The sequence below is a fragment of the Carassius carassius genome, chromosome 4 (assembly GCF_963082965.1).
Source record: "Carassius carassius chromosome 4, fCarCar2.1, whole genome shotgun sequence".
Classification (NCBI taxonomy): Eukaryota; Metazoa; Chordata; class Actinopteri; order Cypriniformes; family Cyprinidae; genus Carassius; species Carassius carassius.
Window position 1 is genome coordinate 23,534,344 of NC_081758.1, and position 25,706 is coordinate 23,560,049.

The 25,706-nt window shown below is 37.1% G+C and overlaps 2 protein-coding genes across 7 annotated transcripts in view; both read left to right on the forward strand.

Annotated features, from left to right (window-relative positions):
• LOC132139528 (phospholipase D2-like) overlaps nt 1-15,394 on the forward strand; it is a 35,815-nt gene extending 20,421 nt beyond the window's left edge. For both annotated transcript variants that reach the window (XM_059547943.1, XM_059547941.1), the window contains exons 12-25: nt 1,163-1,241; nt 1,522-1,632; nt 7,892-8,077; nt 8,182-8,338; nt 9,173-9,291; nt 9,412-9,525; nt 9,642-9,746; nt 10,612-10,700; nt 10,805-10,918; nt 11,042-11,091; nt 11,321-11,455; nt 12,295-12,448; nt 14,324-14,441; nt 14,836-15,394. In XM_059547943.1, the coding sequence (XP_059403926.1) occupies nt 1,163-1,241; nt 1,522-1,632; nt 7,892-8,077; nt 8,182-8,338; nt 9,173-9,291; nt 9,412-9,525; nt 9,642-9,746; nt 10,612-10,700; nt 10,805-10,918; nt 11,042-11,091; nt 11,321-11,455; nt 12,295-12,448; nt 14,324-14,441; nt 14,836-15,060 (1,756 nt within the window). In that variant the 3' untranslated portion in view covers nt 15,061-15,394. The remainder of the gene's footprint in view (nt 1-1,162; nt 1,242-1,521; nt 1,633-7,891; nt 8,078-8,181; nt 8,339-9,172; nt 9,292-9,411; nt 9,526-9,641; nt 9,747-10,611; nt 10,701-10,804; nt 10,919-11,041; nt 11,092-11,320; nt 11,456-12,294; nt 12,449-14,323; nt 14,442-14,835) is intronic.
• A 3,204-nt stretch (nt 15,395-18,598) lies between these two features.
• The window catches only part of LOC132139529 (misshapen-like kinase 1), a 46,777-nt gene continuing 39,669 nt past the window's right edge, over nt 18,599-25,706 (forward strand). For 4 of the 5 annotated variants that reach the window (XM_059547944.1, XM_059547945.1, XM_059547946.1 and 1 more), the window contains exon 1: nt 18,599-19,831. In XM_059547944.1, coding sequence (XP_059403927.1) covers nt 19,775-19,831 — 57 coding nt within the window. In that variant the 5' untranslated portion in view covers nt 18,599-19,774. The remainder of the gene's footprint in view (nt 19,832-25,706) is intronic. The other variant, XM_059547947.1, reaches the window with a different exon arrangement.

Sequence of the window (25,706 nt, forward strand, 5' to 3'; positions counted from 1 at the left end):
TATTGGTTCCATACACTCCTGCGATCGCGTAGAGAGGAAGGAGAGTTCTACCTCCTTTTCAAGTCAAGTCAAGTCACCTTTATTTATATAGCGCTTTAAACAAAATACATTGCGTCAAAGCAACTGAACAACATTCATTAGGAAAACAGTGTGTCAATAATGCAAAATGATAGTTAAAGGCAGTTCATCATTGACTTCAGTGATGTCATCTCTGTTCAGTTAAATAGTGTCTATGCATTTATTTGCAATCAAGTCAACGATATCGCTGTAGATGAAGTGTCCCCAACTAAGCAAGCCATAGGCGACAGCGGCAAGGAACCGAAACTCCATCGGTGACAGAATAGAGAAAAAAACCTTGGGAGAAACCAGGCTCAGTTGGGGGGCCCGAAGCCCGGTCCCATGGGGCATAAATAAGTCGGGCCCCATCGAGGTCTGGCTGAAATGCAGTGCTCTGTCAGTGAGGACTAATTAGAACACCTTTGTTTGGTCATTCATAAACTCAACAGAATCGTGTGTGTGATTTTGTTGTGATAAGAGCAGATCTGTATCTATTGTAGCAAACAACACTTTTAATTTAAAATTTTTCACTTCATTCACGACAGCCATAATAGACATTTACATTTATTCATTTAGCTGACGCTTTTATCCAAAGCGACTTACAATTGCTATATATGTCAGAGGTCGCACACCTCTGGAGCAACTAGGGGTTAAGTGTCTTGCTCAGGGACACATTGGTGTCTCACAGTGGATTCGAACCCGGGTCTCTCACACCAAAGGCATGTGTCTTATCCACTGCGCCAACACCACCCCTAGTTATAGATTTAGTTTAATTGTGCAGGGGCATTTTTGTCCAATTAAGTTTTTTAATTTCAGACCTGAGGCCAGAGGAAGGCTGTATGATTTCAGAAAGTGGCCCAACACAAAAGAATGATTAAATCACAAATAATTGGCATCACTGGTTCATTTGACAGAAATATGGGGCACAAATAGGTAACAACTGCTGAAATATTTGCAGGGAAAATGGTCAGTCAGAGCGCTCATGGTACACACAGTGCATATAGTCATACACCTGAAGGTGCCACTGTCACTTTATTTCATGTGTTTAAATTATATGTGTGTATTATAAATTATATGTTTTATATTTGAGTTTCTCTCTCTGCAGGCTCAGTCCAGAGGTTTTCCTCAAACGTCCAGCTACAGGAACATACTGGCGCTTGGACAAGATTCTCAAACGCAAAGCAGTATGTTGATCCTTTTTTACATAACATTAAACTTTTAAACAATAAATTAATTCTCTTCCCTATTTTAAAAAACATTCCATGTGTCAGACAATCATTTATAGTTATATTTATAGTTATATACCATTATTTATAGTTATAGTTATATTGATGGCCTTGAACTTTAACATGACCCGAAGTGTGTGTGTGTGTGTGTGTGTGTGTGTGTGTGTGTGTGTGTGTGTGTGTGTGTGTGTGTGTGTGTGTGTGTGTGTGTGTGTGTGTGTGTGTGTGTGGTGTTTAGGAACAGGGTGTGAAGGTGTGTGTGTTGTTGTATAAGGAGGTGGAACTGGCTCTGGGGATCAACAGCGGCTACAGCAAGAGAACACTGATGAACCTGCACCCCAATATTAAGGTTTGATGCACTATATACTATATATCTGTTTATACAGCTATGGGGAAAAAAAATCAATGCCATATATCCTCGCAAAAGAAAGAAAAGTATTGCAAATTAAAATGAAAGTATTGAGAAAAAATAAATGTACTTTTTGCAAACAAAAATAAAGAATTGCAAAATATAAATAATCATGTTTTCCATGGCCATAGCTACTAATTTAATTTCATCGCTGCTTTTATTTTGCATTTCAGTCAAGTGTGAGCTTGTGATACCATTTTTCACTTTTGAAGTTGCTAACATGAACATCTGCTGTTTATTTATCTCATTGTGTACACTTTATAGCATTAAAATATGCATTTTCGTTTTGTTAACTAAATGTGTATTAACAGTGATTTAAAATGTGTTAACCTGTGGGAGGACGCCAGCTGTCACTGTAAGATTAAAAAAATGAAGTCTTAAACCTTTTTAATGTTGTATAGTTTATCAAGTTAATTACATTATTTTACATTAAATCTAGCAGTAACTTTGAACTCATGTAAAAAAAAGGATTCTTCTGTGTGCTGGCTTCCCCCAACAGGTTAACAGATTTTAAGCAAACACCATTAATACATATTTAGTTAACAAAACAAAACAATACTCATTTTAATGCTGTAAAAGTGTGCACGTTGAGAGAAATGAATAGCATGTGTTCATGTTAGCATTGTTAATAAAACAAAACCATGCATGTTTTAATGCTAGTGAAACGATCCACCTGCATTCCACTGCCTGGATCAGTTATGATCTACGTCTTGGGCCGATGACATTACTTCCAGGGAGTAGTGTCCATCTTTTTGTACACGCTCAGTCCCTTGACTCCACCCCTATGTCAAAACAATGCCAGAAAGTGAAATGTAGATCAACATGAAAAAAACGGTATCACAAGCTCATACTTGACTGAAACGCAAAATAAATTAACTAGTAGGAATGGCCAGAGATAGGGCTGCTCAATTAATTGAATTTCTAATCACAATTTCAATCATGGATGCCACAATTACGTAATCGTACAAAGCGGCAATTCATTTTTTGAAGTCCACTTGTGTTATTCTTATGTTATTATGTTATCTATGTAATCTATGTTATCTCTTAATACATGTTTTTTTTCTACATGTTATCTTAAGGGTTTTTCCATTGTTTTAGTTTTAGTAAAACATTATAATACCATTCATATTTTTACTTTTTTATAATTTAAAGAAGAAATCAATCTGATGTACATTTGACATTTGAGGCTTAATAATATAAAAAAGCATTAAATGTTTTTCAGTTAGAATGTTTTCAGCTTATTTTCATATAAAAATATGGCATGCAGTTGCATCAAACAATGGTATAAACATCATTCAATGTAAATTGTGATAACCATAATTAATAATCGAAAATTACAATTTCAAAAGAATAATTGACAATTATGACAATTATGATTAATAATCGACCTAGCCAGAGATAGAGATACATGCATGAAAATGTATTTAAAATAAAAATACAAAATACTGTGTGGAAAAATGTATTTAAAAACAAATACGGTATTTTGTATTTTGAAAATACACAAAAATGGTCATCCCTGTTGGCTGAAATCCATCTGGATCTAATCTAAATGCAAAAAAAAAAAAAATGTACGTACTTATCCAGTAAGGATAATATATATAATTATTTCATGTATAATTTCTTCAAATTAGAACTTTTATCTAAAATGTACAGTCGTGGCCAAAAGTTTTGAGAATTACATAAATATTAGTTTTCAAAAAGTTTGCTGCTAAACTGCTTTAAGATCTTTGTTTCAGTTGTTTCTGTGATGTACTGAAATATAATTACAAGCACATCATATGTTTCAAAGGCTTTTATCGACAATTACATGACATTTATGCAAAGAGTCAGTATTTGCAGTGTTGGCCCTTCTTTTTCAGGACCTCTGCAATTCAACTGGGCATGCTCTCAATCAACTTCTGGGCCAAATGCTCCATCGTGCTGGAAAATGAATTGTTCTTTACCAAACTGTTGTTGGATTGTTGGAAGAAGTTGCTGTTGGAGGGTGTTTTGGTACCATTCTTTATTCATGGCTGTGTTTTTGGGCAGAATTGTGAGTGAGCCCACTCCCTTGGATGAGAAGCAACCCCACACATGAATGGTGTCAGGATGCTTTACTGTTGGCATGACACAGGACTGATGGTAGCGCTCACCTTTTCTTCTCCGGACAAGCCTTTTTCCAGATGCCCCAAACAATCGGAAAGGGGCTTCATCGGAGAATATGACTTTGCCCCAGTCCTCAGCAGTCCATTCACTATACTTTCTGCAGAAGATCAATCTGTCCCTGATGTTTTTTTTGGAGAGAAGTGGCTTCTTTGCTGCCCTTCTTGACACCAGGCCATCTTCCAAAAGTCTTGGCCTCACTGTGCGTGCAGATGCGCTCACACCTGCCTGCTGCCATTCCTGAGCAAGCTCTGCACTGGTGGCACACCGATCCCGCAGCTGAATCCTCTTTAGGAGACGATCCTGGCGCTTGCTGGACTTTCTTGGACGCCCTGAAGCCTTCTTTACAAGAATTGAACCTCTTTCTTTGAAGTTCTTGATGATCCTATAAATTGTTGATTTAGGTGCAATCTTAGTAGCCACAATATCCTTGCCTGTGAAGCCATTTTTATGCAACGCAATAATGCTGCACGCGTTTCTTTGCAGGTCACCATGGTTAACAATGGAAGAACAATGATTTCAAGCATCACCCTCCTTTTAACATGTCAAGTCTGCCATTCTAACCCAATCAGCCTGACATAATGATCTCCAGCCTTGTGCTCGTCAACATTCTCACCTGAGTTAACAAGACGATTACTGAAATGATCTCAGCAGGTCCTTTAATGACAGCAATGAAATGCAGTGGAAAGGTTTTTTTGGGATTAAGTTAATTTTCATGGCAAAGAAGGACTATGCAATTCATCTGATCACTCTTCATAACATTCTGGAGTATATGCAAATTGCTATTATAAAAACTTAAGCAGCAACTTTTCCAATTTTCAATATTTATGTAATTCTCAAAACTTTTGGCCACGACTGTACAATTTAAAATTCATTCATAGAATTAATTTAAAGAGCATTTAACACTATTAAAGTTTATTTATTAAATTTTTTAATTAACAATAAAACCAAAAGCTGAAGATTTTTTGTGGTGTACCATTCATCGGTGATTTGTATCAGTATTGTAATCAATAATCAGTATTGTTCAATCAATATTTAATTTAGTGTTATACAGTACATACGTACATTACATTTAAACAAAATGTTTTGTTCTAATGTCACAAGTCAATCTCAAATCTCATGATTTTATTAGGGCTGCAACTAACGATTATTTTGATAATCGATTAATCTGTCGATTATTTTTACGATTAATCGATTAATCGGTTTATGTACTTATATTTTAGTTTTTTCCATTTTTTCCCCAAGTAAATTATTAATAAATGGTCTTTATCATTCAGCATAGATTTAAGAGATTTCTCATCAAAAATATACCTGGAGTTGTTTTATTGTGTTAGTAATCCTTTGTCGAACTCTTCTGCAATCAGAACACTGACCCATACTCTAGCAAATTTCACAAGGAGATTTCAAATAATGTTTTCACCATGGCAGTCCTTAGAGCTCCTAAAGTAGTTTAACATCCTGAACAAAGCTTATTAAGGAATCTTTCAGAACATATTTTCACGAAGAATAAGGATAAAACAGAATAAAATTGCAGTGCATTGTATTTTATTATTTACTGGGAAAAAGCTTTATAGCTTTTGCTGTGAAATTGTAAACAATCCTTCAAAAAAAGTGCCAATGGCATGAAACCTGAATGGAACTCACAATTTAAAGTAAAATCCATCAGAAGGTTGTCCAGAAAAAAAAAATAGGACACACACAAAAAACCTGCTGTGTGAAAAAGAGCAGTGAATAATACTTAGAAAAAAAAAGTGCATTTCAAATATCTACATTTACCTCTCTCATTCAGTCATAATTAGGCTGCACGACTGAATTTTGAACTGGTAAACGACAAACCGATCACAGAACATGTTTGTAAAGCTTTAAATGTTAACTGTTAAAAAGCAATGTTATCAGCTTTTACGACTAAACATTTGCAAACAACATTGTACTGGAGAATCTGCACAAATGAAAGTCTTAGGGGCCGTTCACAAATCGCGCCTAAAAACGCGTGGAAAACGCTAGGCGCACCGCTTTCTCCTCCTTTCCCAAGCGCTCGGGCAGAAGCCCTCCTGAGGCGTCTGCCTTTGTTAAGCAACCATGACGTGCTCTCTCCTTGAAGACGCGGAAATTTCAGCAAAGGATAAATGGATTTGCAGCTCAAAAAATCGCTTGCAGTAGCTCTGCTACTAAATTTATTTCAAAATGGAAATCCATATACAACTATGATCAGCTGTTCCTTTCATCTTGACTGAGCTTTTAACGTTGTTACGGGAAAGGATGAAGCTGATTGGTTAGTTCTTGTCACATGACCCGCGGTGCGGTTGCGGCATTCTGAAAAGTTTAAATGTTTTTAACTCGATGCGCTGCGGTGTTGGAAATAACGAACTTGAGCGCGCAAAAGACGCGATATGTGAACGTCCCCTTAAACAGTGCAGTAGTGCAGAGTTTACAGGTTACTCTTCTTTTTTAAAGGCTCAATGTAAAGTACTCCCACATCACGCTGAATGCTGCAGACATGATGTCTATGGCTGCAGAGACGCTGTTCGGGAAGCACGTGACATAAAACAAGGCCAGCTATTCGCTACTTCTCCTGTTGTACTGGCTGAGTAAAACCCCCGGTGGCTCATTACTGCCACACTTTGGTCACCGCAGATTTGAAATATGCACGAAATGAGCCGCTTACGGCAAATAAAAGTTATTTAGCAACGAATCGATGACTAAATTAGTTGACAACTATTTTAATAATCGATTTTAATCGATTAAATCGATTTGTTGTTTCAGCTCTAGATTTTATTATTTTGTGTGGATTTATGTTGTGTACTTTCACATTTTCACATGTGTCCTACCAAATGACCCACAACCTTATCAGTTTATATGTGAAGAAATCCATTTATGCATAAACTTATCACAAAAATGATTGTTTGACAAACTACTCGGCAAACTACTTTCTGCTGCTTTCTGATGGTTTGGACAACTATTACTCCAAGTCACCCTCTGTCATTTCACAGAATTGTACAAAGGCGAGCAAGTGTAAAAAGTGTCAAGCAAGTGTCAAAAAAGCTGTGACCGTTTAGGGAGGATTGTGCACATTCAGCAGGTTTATGGTGTAGAGCAGGGGTGTCAAACTCAATTCCTGGAGGGCTGGAGCCCTGCATAGTTTAGATTCAACTTTAATTAAACACACCTGATCCAACTAATTAAGTCATTCAGGCTTATTTGAAAGCTACATGGTATATGTGTTAAAGCAGGGTTGGAACAAAACTCCGCAGGGCTCCAGCCTTCCAGGAATTGAGTTAACACCCCTGGTGTAGAGACAGGCGAAAGTATAAACAAGGTGTCAACTACACAAACCTCTTCCACTACAAGAGAAAGCGGGAGCTACGCGGTGATTCCACTACGTGCCACGTCCCGTAAGACAAAATTGTAGGCCTACTTGTCAGTGTTCCACTCCATCTACAAAATGACCCACATGCACAAAAAATTGCCTGCCAGTGTGCAAGTGTGAACTTGAATTTCCTGTCGTGGCATACTGTACTTACAATAATTGCAGTTGCACCAAGCACATCACACTGGCACAAAGCATTTAAATGTATTTTGAAAATACAAAAATACTAATTTGAAATGAATTTAAATACAAATTACATTTGACTTTTTCCAAAGGCTTTAAAATACAAAATAGAATTTAGAATTTCAAATATGTGTTTTAAATACATGTCTCTGAAATACTGCCCATTCCTGGCTATGGAAAACACGAGGTGCAAAATCATTGTTTTTGCTCTGTTTCATTTATATTTTGCAATTCTTTTTATTTGTCTGCAAAATGCACATTTATTTTTCTCAGTACTTTCATTTCCGTTCGCAAAACTTTATTTATTTTTTTGCAGTAGGCTACTTAAATTTTTTGCCAGTGTATGTGGCATTGATTTGACTCCATATACTGCTGTTTGCTCATCCTTCCTATTTTTGTAATTCGTCAACATCATGATAGCTGTCTTACTGTGGGTTTTTTCCGGGCCATGTTGTGAATGACTGTATTTCTGTTTTGGTCTGTATGTCTGTATTTATTTTGCCCTAGGTGATGCGTCACCCTGATCATGTGGCCTCAGTTGTGGTCCTCTGGGCCCATCATGAGAAAATGGTTTCCATCGACCAATCAGTGGCCTTTGTGGGTGGGTTGGATCTTGCATTTGGGAGGTGGGATGACAGTGACTATAGACTAAGTGATTTGGAACCCCCCAATAATGCAGAGACTGCCCAAGAGGTATTGCTGTATGGCATATTTAAATGACATGTCAGTCTCTTACTCTTCATCTTTCCGTGTTTAATTTCTTTCTCATACCTTCCCTCTCTCTCTTCCTGTCTCAGTCTAATACTGTGGATGGCTCTGCAGTCCCTCTGACAGATCCTGCGTCAGAGTGTGAGGATGAAGTGGATCTGAGCTGTAATGCCCTCTTGTGGCTGGGAAAAGATTACAGCAACTTTATCAAGAGAGACTGGACACAGCTGGATCAGCCCTTTCAAGGTACACAGTCCAATGCAGATTTACATAATTGCATTTTTTTTTTAAATCACCCATTTACCCCTTTAAAATCTTTTAATAAAAACAGTATAAATACACCCTAATTTAGAAATTTTTCCTTTCATAAAGGTACATAAAGAAACTCATATTGAACTTGGCTTGCTTGCTGTCTTGTGATTAATGCAGTTTTATTTAAAGAAAATTATATCTCTTAGCACACATTATGTATATATTGTTATTAACTGTACTTTTTATACTTGTTGATTATACTTAAGTCAATGTGTTTGTGTGTGTGTGTGTGTATGTATATATATATATATATATATATGTATGTATATCATTGTTTACACTACTGTTTACATTTTTTTAATGAATTAATCAAACATACATTAAAACACTAATATTGTGAAATATTATTATAATCTAAAATAATGTTTTTCTGTTTTAATAAAATTCCTGTAATGATTATTCCTGTTCCTGAATTTTCAGCATCATTACTCAAGTTTTCAGTGTCACATGATCCTTCAGAAATCATTCTAATATGCTGATTTGCTGCTCAAGAAACATTTCTCATAATTAAAAGAAAGTTGTGCTGCTTGATATTTTTGTGGAAACTGATCCTTTTTTTCCAGGATTCTTTGATGAATAGAAAGTTCAAAGGAACAAACTTTATTTGAAGTAGAAATTTGAAATATCATCATCATCATCATCATCAATATTTGATGTCTGCTTAGGACCTGCTCATTAGAAGTGTGTTTTTCTAAACAAGAACAGAGATGAGGGAATATTGAATGTGAATTCAGCCAATAGTGTAGCTTCTGCTTTTTTCCCCCTCAGACAATGTTGACAGAACTCAGGTGCCGCGCATCCCCTGGCGAGACCTGGGTGCAGTGCATCATGGGAAGGCAGCCAGAGATCTTGCACGACACTTCATCCAGCGCTGGAACTTCACAAAGGTCAGAAATCAAATGTGTAATTTTAATGTTTTTTTTTTTGTTTGTTTGTTTCATACAATCAGACTCTTCAGAATCTTCAATCGTTGCTTTTTCTTCTTGTATTCTTATTTGTCTATTCAGATCTTTAAGAACAAGTACAAGGATGACTTCTACCCGTACCTACTGCCAAAATCCCACTGCACAGCAGATAAGCTGCCATTCACCATTCCCGGTGCCACAAAAGCCTCTGTACAGGTATGTGTTTTCATGCAATTTATTTTTCTTTTCCTTATTTCCCTCCTATTTAACTCTCTGCCGTAATCTGTGTACCTTTTTTTTCTTTTTCATTCTTCCTACTCTTTTTCTCCCAGGTTCTTCGTTCTGTGGATCGCTGGTCTGCTGGCACATGTGAACAGTCTATCCTCAATGCCTATATACATGTTATTGAAAACAGCGAGCATTACATTTATCTAGAGGTAACACTTTTTTCTATGACCTTACCAAAAGCATTTGCCACTGACTCATAAGACTTCACACACACAGCTGAGCAGACACTGTGCTCTTTTCATACACAAAGTCTCAGTGTTGTGGAGTCGTTTGCAGTGTTCTCTCCCTCTAGGATCATGTGATTTTACTGCATTCAGCTGGCAGCACACAATAGCCCTCTGCTCGTATCTCATGCTCAGAAACAGGGTCCTAATGCCAGTCAGCTAAACTAGGAAGAATGTAACAGATCAACTATATTCAGAGGAAATGTTTGTTCATACAGAAATTACAATAAAAACAACAAAATGAAACATTAAATGTTGAAACCTTTAATTTAAAAACTTTACATTCATCAACAAATACCGATATTATCCCCGATGAAATTCTGCTGACTATATTTAAGCATATTAAAATATGATAAGTAGTGTTAACAGTACGACAGTGTTATTGGTGACTAATTTAGTTATGACACAATTAATTATGAATGTATTTATAAATTTTATAAGGATGCTCCCAATTGTAGTTATTATTATTATTATTTATTTAAGTTGAAGATGTTATATGTGATACTTTTAAAGGCATACAGGTAGTTCATAAGTCTCTCATCATTTACTCACCCAAAATGGAACACAAAACATTTTTGAAAAAGTTCTCAGTATTTTTTGTCCATAAAATGTAACGCACTGACCACCAAAAACGGTTTGGTTACCAATATTCTTCATTATATTTTCTGTGTTCCACAGTAGTGTGAATAATGGACAAGATCATGAGCTAGATCTTGCTGCGACTCATTTCATAGTTCACAAATAAGTGAGACAAATGAAATAAACCCCCTCTGTCGCTCTTTATTTTCAGAATCAGTTCTTCATCAGCTGCTCAGATCAGAAGAATGTACTCAACACCATTGGAGACGCTATTGTCAAACGGATCCTACGGGCTCACAGGTGTGTTACCTCTTTAACATGATACAAGTTTAGTGAAAAAAATTACTCTGCCGTGTCTTAGTGTTTTCTAGCTTCAAGTGTACGCTTTATTTGAATTGTTATAGTGAGGGGAAGAAGTACAGGGTGTTTGTCGTAATTCCCCTACTGCCTGGCTTTGAGGGTGACATCAGTCAGGGAGGAGGAAATGCCATTCAGGCTATACTGCACTTCACCTACAGGTTCACACACACACACACACACACACACACACCAGCCCAGCCAAACGTCTACACTAATACACACACTCTCACAACGCAAAAAAACTTGTTCATGTTTTCTAACAGAACTTTGTCTGTGTGTAGAACGATTAATCGAGGAGAACACTCCATTCTCTCAAGATTAAAGGAGCAAAGTAAGTATCTGACAGAAACATATTTAGCTGTCTGTAATTCTGCCACTTTTTTTGGATCCTGTCTGGTTCTCCATCTGTCACTTTCACTTCTGTCTTATAAGCGATTCAAAATGATTTAGTTTATCTGTTATTGTTTTTTCAGCCATGCATTATAGCATTCTACCCATTAACCAATCACACAGATGGTTTGCCATTTATTGTTATAATGACTGTCTCATCTCGTCATCAGTGCAGGATGAATGGACACAGTATATTTCTCTGTGTGGTCTGCGCACAAACTCTCAGCTCGGCCAGTCCCCTGTTACAGAGCTCATCTACGTCCACAGCAAAGCCCTCATCGCTGACGACCGTTGCTACATCATAGGTGAGACGTTTGCCTTTAGATTAATACAATAAGACCATTTACTGTGTCTGTGACCCTGGGTTCTTTTGTTATTTTAATGCACATTACCAATTGAATGTTACCCATAAGATTTTTTTTAAATAAAGTAATATTACTATCTATCAAGGATGCATTAAATTGATCCAAAATGACAGTAAAGACAATTATAATTTTTAAAAAAGATATTCTGTTTCAAATAAATGCTGCTCTTTCGAAATTTCTATTCATCACAGAATGCCTGTGGTTTCCACAATAAATATTAAGCACCAGAACTGTTTTCAACATTGATAATAATAAGTGTTTCTTGAGCATCAAATCAGAATATATTAGATTGATTTTAAATATTGGAATGATTAGGATTATTTTAGAATATTAGAGTGATTTGAAAACTTTTGCATCATAATTGAAATCATAATATTTCATGGATTGCCGTTTTACTGGATTTATGAACAAATAAATGCAGCCTTGGTGAGCATAAGAGACTTTCTTTTAACAAAATTAACAATTTTGAACATTGATGTACCCCCCAAAATAACTTTAAAATAATTTCAAATAATCAAGGAAAAATCTAAATAAGTACCATTGGAGTATTGTTGCCCTGGGTTAAAGGGATAGTTAACCTTCAGTTGCTGGCTCCCATTGACCTGCTTAGTGTCGCCCAAATATTATGGAAGTCAATGGGGACCGGCAACTGAAGGTGAACTATACATTTAAGATTTGGGGATATTTACTATTTACCTGATGAAGATGAGCTCCAAAAATAGTGGAAGTGTTCAAATCAAACATTCTGTAAAATGTCCTTCCTCTCCTGTTGTTATCAGGGTCAGCCAACATCAATGACAGGAGCATGCTGGGCATTCGTGACAGTGAGCTGGCAGTGCTGGTGGAGGATGAGGAAAGAGTTCCCTCAGTCATGAACGGAGAGGAGTACCTGGCTGGACCACTAGCACTTGCCTTACGAAAGGAGTGCTTTAGGTGTGTATACTTGTGTCCAAGGCAGCTACAGTGATGCACCAGAGTATGTATTCAAAGTTGTCAAGCTTTCTGTGAAGACGTCATAAGAGTCACAACCACCACCTTAAACAAATAATGTTAAGTAAACACACTTAGGAAATGCATGAGAATTTCTAAGATCATGGAAAACCTGGAAATATGAGGGAATTTTATAGTAAGCCTAGAAAAGTCATGTAAATTTCCATAGTGAATGAAAATTTCTTTGGACATGCTTTGCATAGAGGCTCAGTATTCTGGATCCTCCAGCATTTCAGCACTGACTCTACAGCACCATGCATGAGTTTTCAGTCTGAATCCAATGTGATGAGATAACAAGGCTGTGTACCAAAAAATAATGGCAAGAAAATGCATCATTATGTTGAGCTTGCAAACTGCACACAGGAACAAATTACAATTCAAATTTTTAATTATATCATAATATACATATATTTCTATTTTAATATATTTTAAGATCTAATTGATTTGTCTGACGATAATATGCTGATTACACATTTATTGTCAATGCTGAGAATTTGTTCCAGGATACTTTGATAAATAGAAAGTTCAAAAGAACCACATTTATTTAAAACACAAATCTGTTGTAAAAGTATTTACTTCTTTAAAAAAAAAAGTCTTACTGACCCCAACATTTTGTATAGTAGTATAGTTTGGTTTGCAACAAATGACTAAACTAATTATCACATAGTTCTTTCAGTTAATTGTTCAAGAAAAATCATTCACGATTTATTGATGTGGTAAGGCTTTTCAGCTTAAATTCAAATTAATAACTGAGACCATTTAAAGCATTAATTTATGATATGCTACTTTGTGTTAGCACACTTGATTGGTCATGAGTGCCAGAGAGAAGTAGTTCATAGCCAATCTCTTTGGCTCTTTTTGCATTTCTCAATTTTTCACAAAATGCCTTTAACATAGCCTTCATCTGTTTGTACAACGTAAGAGAGGTTGTGTAGCTGTAGCTATGATAGATCTTTGTTTGTGCAGTGAAGCACCTCAGCTTCCCATTTTGTCCAACTTCTCCCCTGTCTGTGTAGGAGTGTGTGAGTGAAAGAGAGAGGTGTGTGCATGTCTGTGTGTGTGAGTGGAGCAGTTTGTGTTGGCACGCTGCGTTCTGTACAGCAGCTACCAGAACATCTCTTGGTTGCCAAGGGAAACAGTGAGATGCTTCTAATGATGCGAGTGTCTGCATTACCTTTCACTGCTGGCCTTGGGATGTGACCTCAAGTGATTTTGAGGTCCTGTGATTGGATTGAATTATTCCACTCTAATCTCCTCGTGTTAGATTTCACAGCTCACACTTTTTTTTTGGCTTTATGACACTTTCTACAGAAAGCCCCTCGAGGGTGCACTGTATCAATCTAAATGAGTTTAACATATTTTTGATATTTCTTTTTTTATGTTGTCTCGGTCCGAATGTATGAAGTAAAATGTTATTTAATTGGCTCTGGATAAGATATGGTTAAAGTTTGAAATGAGATGATGGAGACGGAGATTGTGCACTCTTTGGTGAGAATGTTGTTTTGGAAGAGCTGTTCATTCATCTTGAATTGCAGAAATGTTGTAATAAACTGAATCCCAGAAGTAAATGGCTCACAAAAATGAGTCGGGAGACTTTGCTCGCATGTGATATTTATCAACATGTTTTGGTCCCTTTTGAAGCGTTGATATGTGAAAGTGAACCAAACCACACAGAAAATGCAATATTGTAATAGTTTAGGTCTGAAAATGCTTTAAATATTGTCTTGGACAATGAAGAGTCAAAAATGCTGAGAACCACTTCTCTTTGTTAAACTGAACTGTACCTGTCTAAATTAATCCTTTACTTCTTTTCCTCAGCGTACTTCTTGGAGCAAAATCTGACCCAAATCTGAACATTGATGATCCAATCAGTGATCATTTCTTCAATGATGTTTGGAACAGAATCGCCCAAACAAATGCCATCATCTATGAGAAGGTGAGGGACAGAATCTGTGTTCTAGATTTTCTCCACACCCTCTCTATACCATTTTATGTACTTGATGTCTTTAACTAAAGGTTTTCATTTAGTCACTGTACAGGATTTGAACTGATACAGATGCACTGAATGCAGGACTAAACTATGGCAAAACCTGTAATTACTGTAATTTGCAGGTTGTGCAGTAGTCCTGCAGTAAAGCCTTCAGACAATAGCACTTCTGTGCTGTCATTACCCATATATTTACACTCCCAACTCTAATACCAGAGATCCTAATGGGTGCACATACTAATTCTTAATATCTGAAATGTTTTTGCTTTAAAATAAATTATGTTATACATTATGTAATATTAGGCCAGTGTTTATACTGCATTATCTTTTCTTTACTGTAAAGGTCTTCCGATGTCTTCCGCTGGATTGCGTCCGCAACTTGCGTGAGCTTCAGGAACATGTGAATGCTCAAAACCTCGGTCTTACTGACCCAGAGAAAGCCAAAGAAGAACTACAGGCCATCAAGGGCATCTTGGTCCATTTTCCTTTGCACTTCCTGTGCGAGGAGAACCTTCTCCCCCCACTTAAATGCAAAGAAGGAATGGTTCCTATGGAGGTGTGGACATAACAGTGAAGAGTGTCGAATATTTTGAAGTGTGCCGGTGAAACTGAAGGCTTCAGAGTTATCACACATCTAAGATGGAAGCTACAGTGGTTAACTGCCACACTTTTTGTCCATTTTGGTTTGTACTCAAAGTGCCCCTATTATGCCATTTTTACAGTTCCTAATATAGTTTTGGGAGTCTCCTAAATAGGACTACATGCATGCAAGGTCAAAATAAAACCCAACACATTTGTTTTCTCAAAATTTGCATTTAATATCACTAGGGTGGCCATATGCTGCATTTATACGGGACACATTCCGGCCAGGATTTTAATATTGCCTAAAATATCCAGGTTTTGGCTGTTTGCACTGTGCAAGTCAATCGTTGTGTGGCATTCACGAGAGCTATAGAGAGCAGAGCACATGGCTTCTTATGCTTTCGAATCACTTTCGCACCTACTTTGGTGTATTTTTTAATCGGTTCGCAGCAACGCTTCAAGTCAAACGAACAAACAAACATGTCCACATAACAAACATATTTGCATCACTTTGATCGTTCCCTGTAGATCTCACCTTCTTACATGCAGCCCCACGATTGATGTTATGTACAGTACCTGATTTATTTTGGTCTAACTGCTTTGGATGTTTTAGGCAATATTAAAATCCTAAAATCCATATGACTACCCTTAATATCTCCTCTTTTTTCAGCGATTCTCAAACGATTCTTTTGAATCAGTTCAAAGACTCAGTCTCTCTAAACCCCTCCTTTCCGTGAGCCTGCTCTGCTCTGATTGGTCGAATGGCCCAGTCTGTTGTGATAGGTCTACGGCATACAGCGCGTGTTGAAAACGATACTCCCACTGTCATAGTTCTGCATTTTAAACGCTCTATAGAAAATCCAAATAAATAAACCAAATAAACTGGATACTGAGGCCTCTTTCAAAAGCAATAGTTTTATGAATCCAGCATTGAACTCACAGAGATTAGAGAAACAGTAGAATGACATGTTTGTGGGCGAGGTCAAGTTGTTCACGGCCGGCCAATGTAGAATATAGGTGTGAGTTATGCAGGTGTGTTACCCTTTGACGTGTAGCCGTCACAGATGTGGGATTCTAATTACTAACGACTCGTTCAGGCTGTACAAAGTTGATTCTTTATTTTGGGAGACAATAACTTTATTTATCGTGCACTTTAAGCTTTTCAACATTCACATACAGCTACATTACACTGCATGAAAGGCAATATTGGAAATGGCATAATGGGGGACTTTTAAGTAATACTAGTAAGTGAATGATTAGGTCTGAACACTAACCCATATTAGTGTGGAACATTAGTGTAGAAAAACTAAATGATCTTGAATGAGAAGATAAACGTTTATACTAGAAGAATCACACAGTGTTTTTGCTAATTATACAGTATGAAGATACAATGAAATGGAAGCAATGTTCTCCCCAAAAGCCCATTACAGCCTGAATGTCATGATCTGAGTAATTAAGATGGCAGAGGATGTAAAGTGCTGCATATCAAATGAGGAACGAAGAGCAAATAAGGCGAAAGAGAGTATTTTTGATGACTGAGGAACAAAACGTACATTTATTGTTGTGAATGTGTGTGGGTGGATGGCGCTGCTTTACCTTATTTTCCCTCTCTCTTTCTTTCTTTCTTGTGTGCACTACACCTCTCAATGCAGTGGCAGCAAATCTGTCAGAACATTTGTGGTTGTTATGGTGACGGATTTAAAGAGCTGGCTTGGTCTTGGCTGCTGAGAGAGAGCTAGAATAAAAGAAAGAGAGGAAGAGATCGAGAAGAAGTATGAAATAATATGCCAACCTTAAAAACATGGATAACTGTGGGGGGTGGGGGTGGTATGCCGGGGTACTTGGTTAGAGAAATTATGTAATGTTTTTTTTGAAACCGGTAGAGGAGGAGTGTTACGGAGCAGGGATCAGGTGGGGCTTCAAACATGGTGAGATAATCAGGGGGAGTCTCAGCTCAACATTTAGCAAACCTCCCACCCACCCCCAATCTCCATGACAACCAGGAGAAATTAGTGTTATGTAATAATGTCAGCAGCCCAGAAGATTCCACTTTTGGGTTTTTGGAGGGGTGTTGACACAAGCAGAGAGCACACTGGAGGCCAGATAAGCAATGCTAATTTAGTCAGTGCCCCACTTTGTAAACGATCATTAATCTGCCTATGTAATGCTGTAGAATGTTGTAGATGACTTCGCCTGCACTTGAAGACAATGTTTTAGGGGTTTGACCACCAGAGACACAATTTTTAATATACTTTAACATTACAATCACATCAAGCAATCACCTTTATGAATTATTATGAACTTTATGCTTTTTTAAAATCTTTTTAAATCTCTATACCTTTTCAGACATTTTAACATATATGCTTTTGCACATTTTTATACTTTTCATGTACATACAAAAGCAAACAGAACTCATTGACTAATACTTAAATTAATCTCGTCTAACACTGTGTTTTCCCAACTTTTGGACGTGTGGTATAGGCCTTCTAGGGTAGATGCCAAATTTAATTTTCTTCAGATGAAAATGATGCCGTGATGTGAACAGCATCCACTCTGTAAACCTGTCTGAGATCATTTACATTTTTTATCGGCTGAACAGGTTGCATGTTGTTAAACAGGACAATCCATTGAACACACTGTAATTCTACCCTCACAGCCTTATTTTCATTCTTGTTCAAATTTAATTACGGTGCGACCCTTAATAAGATTTATAAGTGATTTGTGTGTTTTTCTTTTCTAGATGTATGAGATGTATTTTGGATTAATGACTATAATGACAAATCACAGTTGTTTGTAAACCACTGAGCAATCAATAAATTTTTCCTCCATTTGAATAAATATACTCTTATTAATTTACTTCAGGGGCTTGTACCATGTATGGTAGCTGAACAAACTTACAGGATTAGTTTTGAGTTGACAAAACCAAACCAATCCAATCTGACTTTGTTGGTACCATGACGCTGATCTCCAACTTTCTCTGTCAGCTCAGGCTTCAAGTTTTGCATACTTTATTGTGTGCACCAAATGATACCACCAAACATTATGAGGACTACAGTCCTCAGCAACCTTAAAATAATTTACACAGCACCTTTCTTAAACTCAAGGTCACACTACGGAGCGAACAACCCAAAAATATGAGCACAAGGCAAATCAGAAACAGGATGTAGAGGGAGACTTATAGAAACCAAGTCAATTCAAAGAAAAACAATAAGACAATTCAGTACCCATAATTCAGCATTTCTCAATTCCAGTCTCGCGCCCCCCTGCTCTGCATATTTTAAATATCCCCTTAATTATGTCTAAATAAATTAGTGATAAAGTGTGAGGGTTAGGTCAGTTGAACGGTAAGGGCTTACAATAAGAGGACTTACTATAAAACAATAAAAGTCAATTTTAAGTCTCCAAAATGATAGAAAAAAAACGTGTGCTTGTATGCCACAAGGCATTGCCCCGGTACCAGCTGTCTCCATTGCAACTAGCTAGTTCAGGTAGTTTGTCCCTGTTGTAACACCGTAGCACTTCAACACTCCAGGAAGACGGGAATGAGAAGTGCAGGGGAGGGAGGAAGAAGAAAAAAAAAAGTGACTGGAAAACAGAGTGTTGTGTATTCTGGCAGACGTCACAGCCCGAATACAGACAGTAGAAGTACGAAAAGGATCACAGCAAGACAGGACAGAGAAGAAGTTCAATCTGACACATCTCAAAACATACAACATTACAGCAAAAGGACAAAGTTGATTCCCGAGGCGACTCGTTAGGGAATATCTGAATAATTTTAAATATTATGTATGCATCGTGACCAGTCACTGCCATAAAGGGTCCGGGCTGAAAACGAGGGACTGTTTATGGTTTTCCGTTCTTCCCCCTCTATTTATTTCTCTCCAACACATCGGCGGAGGTTTTGCGCACAACCGGGAGGCGCCGCTGGCTGACGGCGCAAGGGGGGGATAAAAGTTTGCCAGGCGGGCGGAATATTATTAGTATTTTTTGACACCAGGACTGCATATTTCAATCCTAAACACATCGTAGAGACTGTGAAAAAACTGTGGACATTAACGAAGCCGAGCAGTGAGGTCGAAATCAACACAGAAATCCTGTTTAAGGCGTGTGCGTGGGTTGTGCCGTAACATGACGGCAGAGGCAGATTGACGAGGATATCACGAGCGCCGCTGTTTAGGAGCTCGGCTTCTGACTTAACGCGAAGTTCTGCCCCTTTATTTGCATATTTTGTGATTTATACGGCTCGTCTATATATTATTCTACTGTTTTTGACTGAGGTAGGCTTGGCTTAACTTACGCAGTGCTGCCAAAATGAGTGTAGAGACGGAGCGCAGTGTGGCATATATGATTCAAGATAATGTAAGTGTTGTCATGCAATCTTCAGGATTATAGGCTCAAGCTCAGCCTTTATCGTAGATTAATGCTCGCTAGGCATTTCTTGATCGTCTCCGTCTAACAATCGCCAGAAGAACCGGATCGCTTGGCCTTAAAGCACCATTTGTTCCCCGTTGAAGAAGAAACAAACAGCAGTTGTTGTCGTTTAAACTGGTCGCGGCGGGGACGAGCCAAATGCTTCTCCGGGAACCTCACAAGTTTTTTTGAACTGTCCCTTGAAATAAACATTGTGATCAAATAATAGTGCAGTCGTAGCTACTCTATTGGAGGACCTATTTTGAATTCGCTTAAGAAATCTTGTAAAAATGTCAGAAAACGCACCTACGCGGAGTCTGGATGACATCGACCTGGCCGCCCTGCGGGTGAGTGTGTGTGTGTGTGTGTGTGTGTGTTCACCTGCCTGCACCTGACACAGGCCTTCACACCCAAACAAATCCATAGCAGTATGATCAGTGCCATCATTATGGGCTACGAGGGACAGTATGAACACATCAGCGAGTTTTTAATAACAATATTAAAGGTTTTCTAGCAACAATTTATTATTTTTTTGCAAGCAGGTGACTTTTGGGCCTGCATTGTGTCATCTAATAATCCAGGCCTGGAGTGTTCATGCATTTTTTTGTATGTGTGTATGTAAGTATAGGCTTCTCTCTCGCTTGCACATGGACAGCTGTGGTTTGGGAGGGCCTACCTTGCAAATAAGTGTTGACAGACACTGAATAAGCTTGTTTTGTAATATTAGAATAGCTCCCTTGTTGTATGGGGAATACCCTGCAAAACATTAGTGTAGCTTTCTATTTAGGCCATCACTCTATTTGTGTTGACATACAGTGCAAATGTGACAGAATGATTCAGTGCACTTCAGTGTCTGATTGTATGGCTTTTATTTTACAAAAGCTCAACATTCCTTGTTAGCCACATGCTGGAAAGTCTTGGTAAATGGATAAAACAGATATTTTCACAGCAACGATTGAGTCAGTTTTGGGAAGGGAGAAAATTAGTTGCCCAGTTACTATGCAGAAGTGGGCAGATTTTCATCTTGACATTAATCCAGACTACATGCATATCAAGAAGATGATAATCCTTTACCAAAGTATGTTTTAGCAGGAAACTAGCCTAGTACAAACCAATCAAACAGAAGAATTCCTTCGTACCTACTGCTGTCATGTTTTTAAATGACTTATTATAAATGTGTTTTATGAGTCTGTATGTGCATGTATACTACTGTCTACATAAAGAATTGTCAATAAAGTTTAGTATATTTTAGCAAAACAATTTCATACCTAATACACCCCCATACAAAAAAAGATTACAAATTAAAATAATGTTTTTGTTGAAATGATCATTTTCTGTGATGAACAGAAAAAAAGAACAGCATTTATTTCCAATAGAAATCTTTGTAAAAGAATTATTAATATTTTCGGTCCCATTGTATCAGTTTAATGCATCTTGTTTGTTTTTTTTTTCTTAAAATCTTACTCAAAACCTTTGAACATTAGTGTAAATATACATATTAGCCTCAGAATAGATAGCATATGTTGTATACCAGAATAGGCCCCAATGTGCGAGCAGAAGGCTAATCTAGTCATCTAGTTTAATCTTAGATGTTAGCAGGTGGCTAATCCAGTGTTCTAGGGCTAATGACGCTCACTAATTAGGTGAATTCCTGCATATAGAAAAGGTAATTTATCTGCCATTCACAAAGATCCAAAACATTCACCAAATTTCGGTTTTGATATTTGTGAGTTATACTTTGTTTCATATTTACAGTTTCATTAAGATTTTAGTTTTATTTTTTAGTAATTTATTTATTTGTTATTTTTATTCATTTTTTTTAAACATTGCTATTTAGGTTAAAAAATAAGAATTTCTCTTTTAGTTTTATCTCAGATATAGTTTTATTTATTTGTAGTAGTTCAACTCAAACTTCAAACTTAAGGCAGTTTACGGTCATTTAGCCTCAATCGAAAATATCATCAGTCAGTCTTCCTGTGAAATGACAGATTTCCTTCTGGTGATGTATGCCAGACTTCTCCAGTCATTTAGTTAGTTGCCAAAGCAGGTTTTTCATCCGAATATTAATATTTATTTTAGAGCCCGACCGATATGGATTTTTGGGGGCCGATGCCGATATTAACTCGAAATGAGGCCGATTTATAAGCCGATATTTTGATTTTAAAAATAATCTGGATATTAGACCCATTTCCTATAAACTGCATTTACACAACATTCAATAGCAAAATATCTGCCTGTTCTATGTATGTGGGCTGTATAAACCATTTTCCAGAATGGACTATGTTAAAAAAAAAAGCCTTAGATTACAGTCTCAATGACTAAACAATTGCACATCAAAAGTATATATTTTTTAATGATCAAAAAACAGTCTGGTTTTAAACATTTAACACTTTTACTTTCTTCCAGTTGAAGCTGGTTTTAACAGTCTGTGTGTTTACTGTAAATAAATTATAATACTAAAGTTAAAGTATTTGCAGAAGTAGTCCCCACACTTTGCTGCTACAGCATTCACCTTTTTCAGCCATCTGTAGGCAGAAAGAGAGACAGAGAAAGAATAAGCATGTGTATTAATAATATCACCATGTATCATTACTCATGTCATCATTAGAATTATAATAATAATAAACTGGGATCTCCTACATAGGCAAAAATTAGAAATATATATATTTTTTTTAATTTGTCAAGCAGTAGGTATTACCTACTTATATTTAACAATATTATTTCAACATTTTCCTGTTATGTCTGTAAAGCTGCTTTGAAACAATATGTAAAAAAAAAAAAAAAAAAGCGCTTGTTCAGCTCACATTTATTTACATGTCCCCTCTGGTTTAATCAATTCTGACGCACCTACTGTAGTTACTGTAACTACACTATATTTGCTCTCACAGACACATTCACAACAGACCCGTATATCTTCTCCTCTTCTCTTTGTGCAGTCTGAATCAAAACATCGTCTTGCCTACTATTACCGGAAGATTACGGAATCAATTCGAAGTTGAATGGTTAACGTTAGTGTCATGAACACACCGCTGTCAATTTTGAGAAGAACCACCTTCAAACAAGTTAATAGAAAGCATTTAAGGGGCCTGCTAAAAAGGAAGCTATTAGCGTTAGAGTAACGTAACCAGCCTGAATTCACCAAATTGTTCTCTGGACCTGACGGTAGCCTCTTCTTCCTTGCTTCTCTCTTAATTCTCATCAGCAGGACTAGCGCTATCGCTCGCTTCTTACAACGGGACAGATACATGTTTGCTGCTGACCGAAAGGAGGAGGAACAGACTATGAAAGAGCTCCCGCTAAACGTTTTTAAAACTCCGCCTATGCCATAGCGCAGCGCAAATCGTGTTGTATCTGAAGGGCAACGCTGAGCCCAGTGGCAAGCGCCGTGCATACCGCGTACTGTGTGAAAGGCCCAATTACGCGGTCATTATGTGGGAAACACACCGCAATAGAATAAGAATAAGTTAAACGCTAACGTTATAGTTTGACCTCCTATTAACGTTCGCGCTCTTCCACTGATAAACATGGTATTAGCTTTGTGGCTAATCTAATACAGCAATGCATTAGCTGCTGTAAGTGATGTTACAGAATATTTAGAAGTGATAATGATAGGACCGTTAGCTAGAACTACCACACAGTTTTTGTATACAGGGTATGAACTAAATCTACAATCATTTCACATGACGAACGACAGACTCACCGTTAAAACAGTTGATCGCTTTCTTCTGTAGTGGACTTCTGGCGCTGTTGTTAACTCTGGAGCTGCAGAGCTCCCTCTGGTGGGCACACTATGCAACACTCATAACATGAGTGAAGCATGAGACTCTGTTTCTCATGTTTCATCGGCCGTTATAAATGCCGATGCCGATTTAAATGCAATTAGCTTATATCGGCCGATAATATCGGCCGGCCGATATATCGGTCGGGCTCTAATTTATTTTCCAGATGTATTTCAATGAACAAAAACATTTTTAATAGTTTTAGTTTTGGTTGTTTATGAATACAGAGTTATGCATAATTCTAAAACGAGTGATTTGAGCCTTGTGGACTGGAAGTGAACAGTAGAGGACTCAATCCATCCCTTTTTTGACACTCACGGTAAGCACTTAAGTGTGTTAGTGGGGTTGTGGATAACCCATATATGTTCCAGCTCTGACCGTAACATGTTGTTCCTGGGCACAGCTTTCCAGGGTGTGATGTGTCAGATTTTGAAGCATGATGATTCACTTGAGCTCATTGTTTGAAAGCTGTCATATAGAACACCCACATACTGTCTATCATAGACGCACATTTAGGGGGGCATTTAGACACTAGATCAAAAGGTCTGCCTTACATGTGGCCCTCAAGATAGAATTGCACACGACTGAAGTGGTTTCTAGTTTCATTTTGTTGATTTTGAACTTGAGAACAACCTGCTCTCCAGTTCACCTGTTGTCATCTCAGTTTCACCTCTTGTAAGGATCACTTTTAAATAACATTAGACTTGGCATCGAAGCAGGTGAAGTTATTTAGTGCCTGAATTTTGTAAATTCATATTTAAATGTGTCTGTTACATAATCATAACAGCAGCCGTTAGATGGTTGGGTTGCTTATGTAAATGAGACATTAATGCTAATGACATCATAACAGAAACCAAAATATTAAATAGTAATGATCTAAGCTATTGGGTAAACACCAACTAATGAATATGCACGACTCGAAAAATCTGACAAATTTATCAGAAGCTTGTCATTGGCTGATCAAAATAAAACAAGCTGTCGAATAAACCAGCTGAAGTACACGAGTGCATAAAGCTAGAGGTTTGCTGTACACTGGGAAGGAGCAAATATTTATTAATGTTTATTGGTGCTATCTGCATTCATGAGGTTGCGGGTCAATAATGTAACTTGATAGCAATGCTTAAATATTGATAACCATAGACTGGATCTGATGGCCATTGGCTTCATCCCTAGTCAGATAGCTGCATGCTGGTCAGAATATTTTACAACTTTATGTTGGTTCAGGAAGGTATTTATGTAGCAGATATGAAGTTGTCTAGTTTTGTTAACTTAGCTGCACATCCACAAAGGAACTAATACAGTTGCATAATCCAAAAAAAAAGAAAAAAATTCACTATAAAAAAAAAGTCATCATGATATTAGATGCTCTTTTTTATCATAAATGACTTGATTGTAATGTTGTTATGTGCAATATATGTTAATAATATAATAATGTATATAAATATATTCCTGTGCTTTGAAATCAGTAATCTTTCAAATTTATTATGATTAAATGGTTACTCCACCCCAAAATGAAAAAGTTGTCATTAATCACTTAACCCCATGTCGTTCCAAACCTGTAAAAGCTTTGTTTGTGTTCGGAACACAATTTAAGAAATTTAAGATGAAAACCGGGAGGCTTGTGACTGTCCCATAGACTGCCAAGTAAATTACAGTCTGTCTCAAGGTCCAGAAAGGTATGAAAGACATCGTCAGAATAGTCAATTTGCCATCAGTCTGAATTTTATGAAGCGACGAGAATTCTTTTTGTATGCGAATAAAACAAAAATAATGACTTTATTCAACAATTTGTCTCCTCCGTGTCTCTCTGGATCACCGTAGCGCATGGGGATAAGTGATAAATGACAAAACTTTAATTTTGAGGTGGAGTATCCCTTTAAGATAATGACCTTGTCATACAAACATATATCAGTGAACAAGATTTATATGAGCTCACCTTGCCAAACATGTCAGTCACTTCACTGTTTTGCAGTTACAGTTTGTAACAGTTTGCTCATAATCCTTTATGATAACATTTTCTCTGTTTTTTATTTTTAAATTTGATTTGATGTCTTTGTATGTTTCAGATGGGGTTTTCAGTAAACATTAGCATATATTGGCATATATTTTCCATTGGGCTGTGAGATTATTCAGTCCTGTCACTCATCACTTTCACGAACATACACTGAATCATATAAGATTTATCTTGTATTTTTAATAATAAATTCAGTCGTTTCACAGTCTTTAAAAAGCACGAGGCAACCTTTTCAGCAAACTTCCTTCCCTCTGTCTTTCCTTTCTCAATTTGTCCTCCTTTATTCTCCAGGGGAGAGCTTTATTATGTTTATCATTTTATTTATTGTTTATTTCGTTAGCTCATTTGTTCTATTCACTGATGTGTCATCTCTCTCTCTCTCTCTCTCTCTCTCTCTCTCTCTCTCCCTCTCCCTCTTTCTCTCTCTGA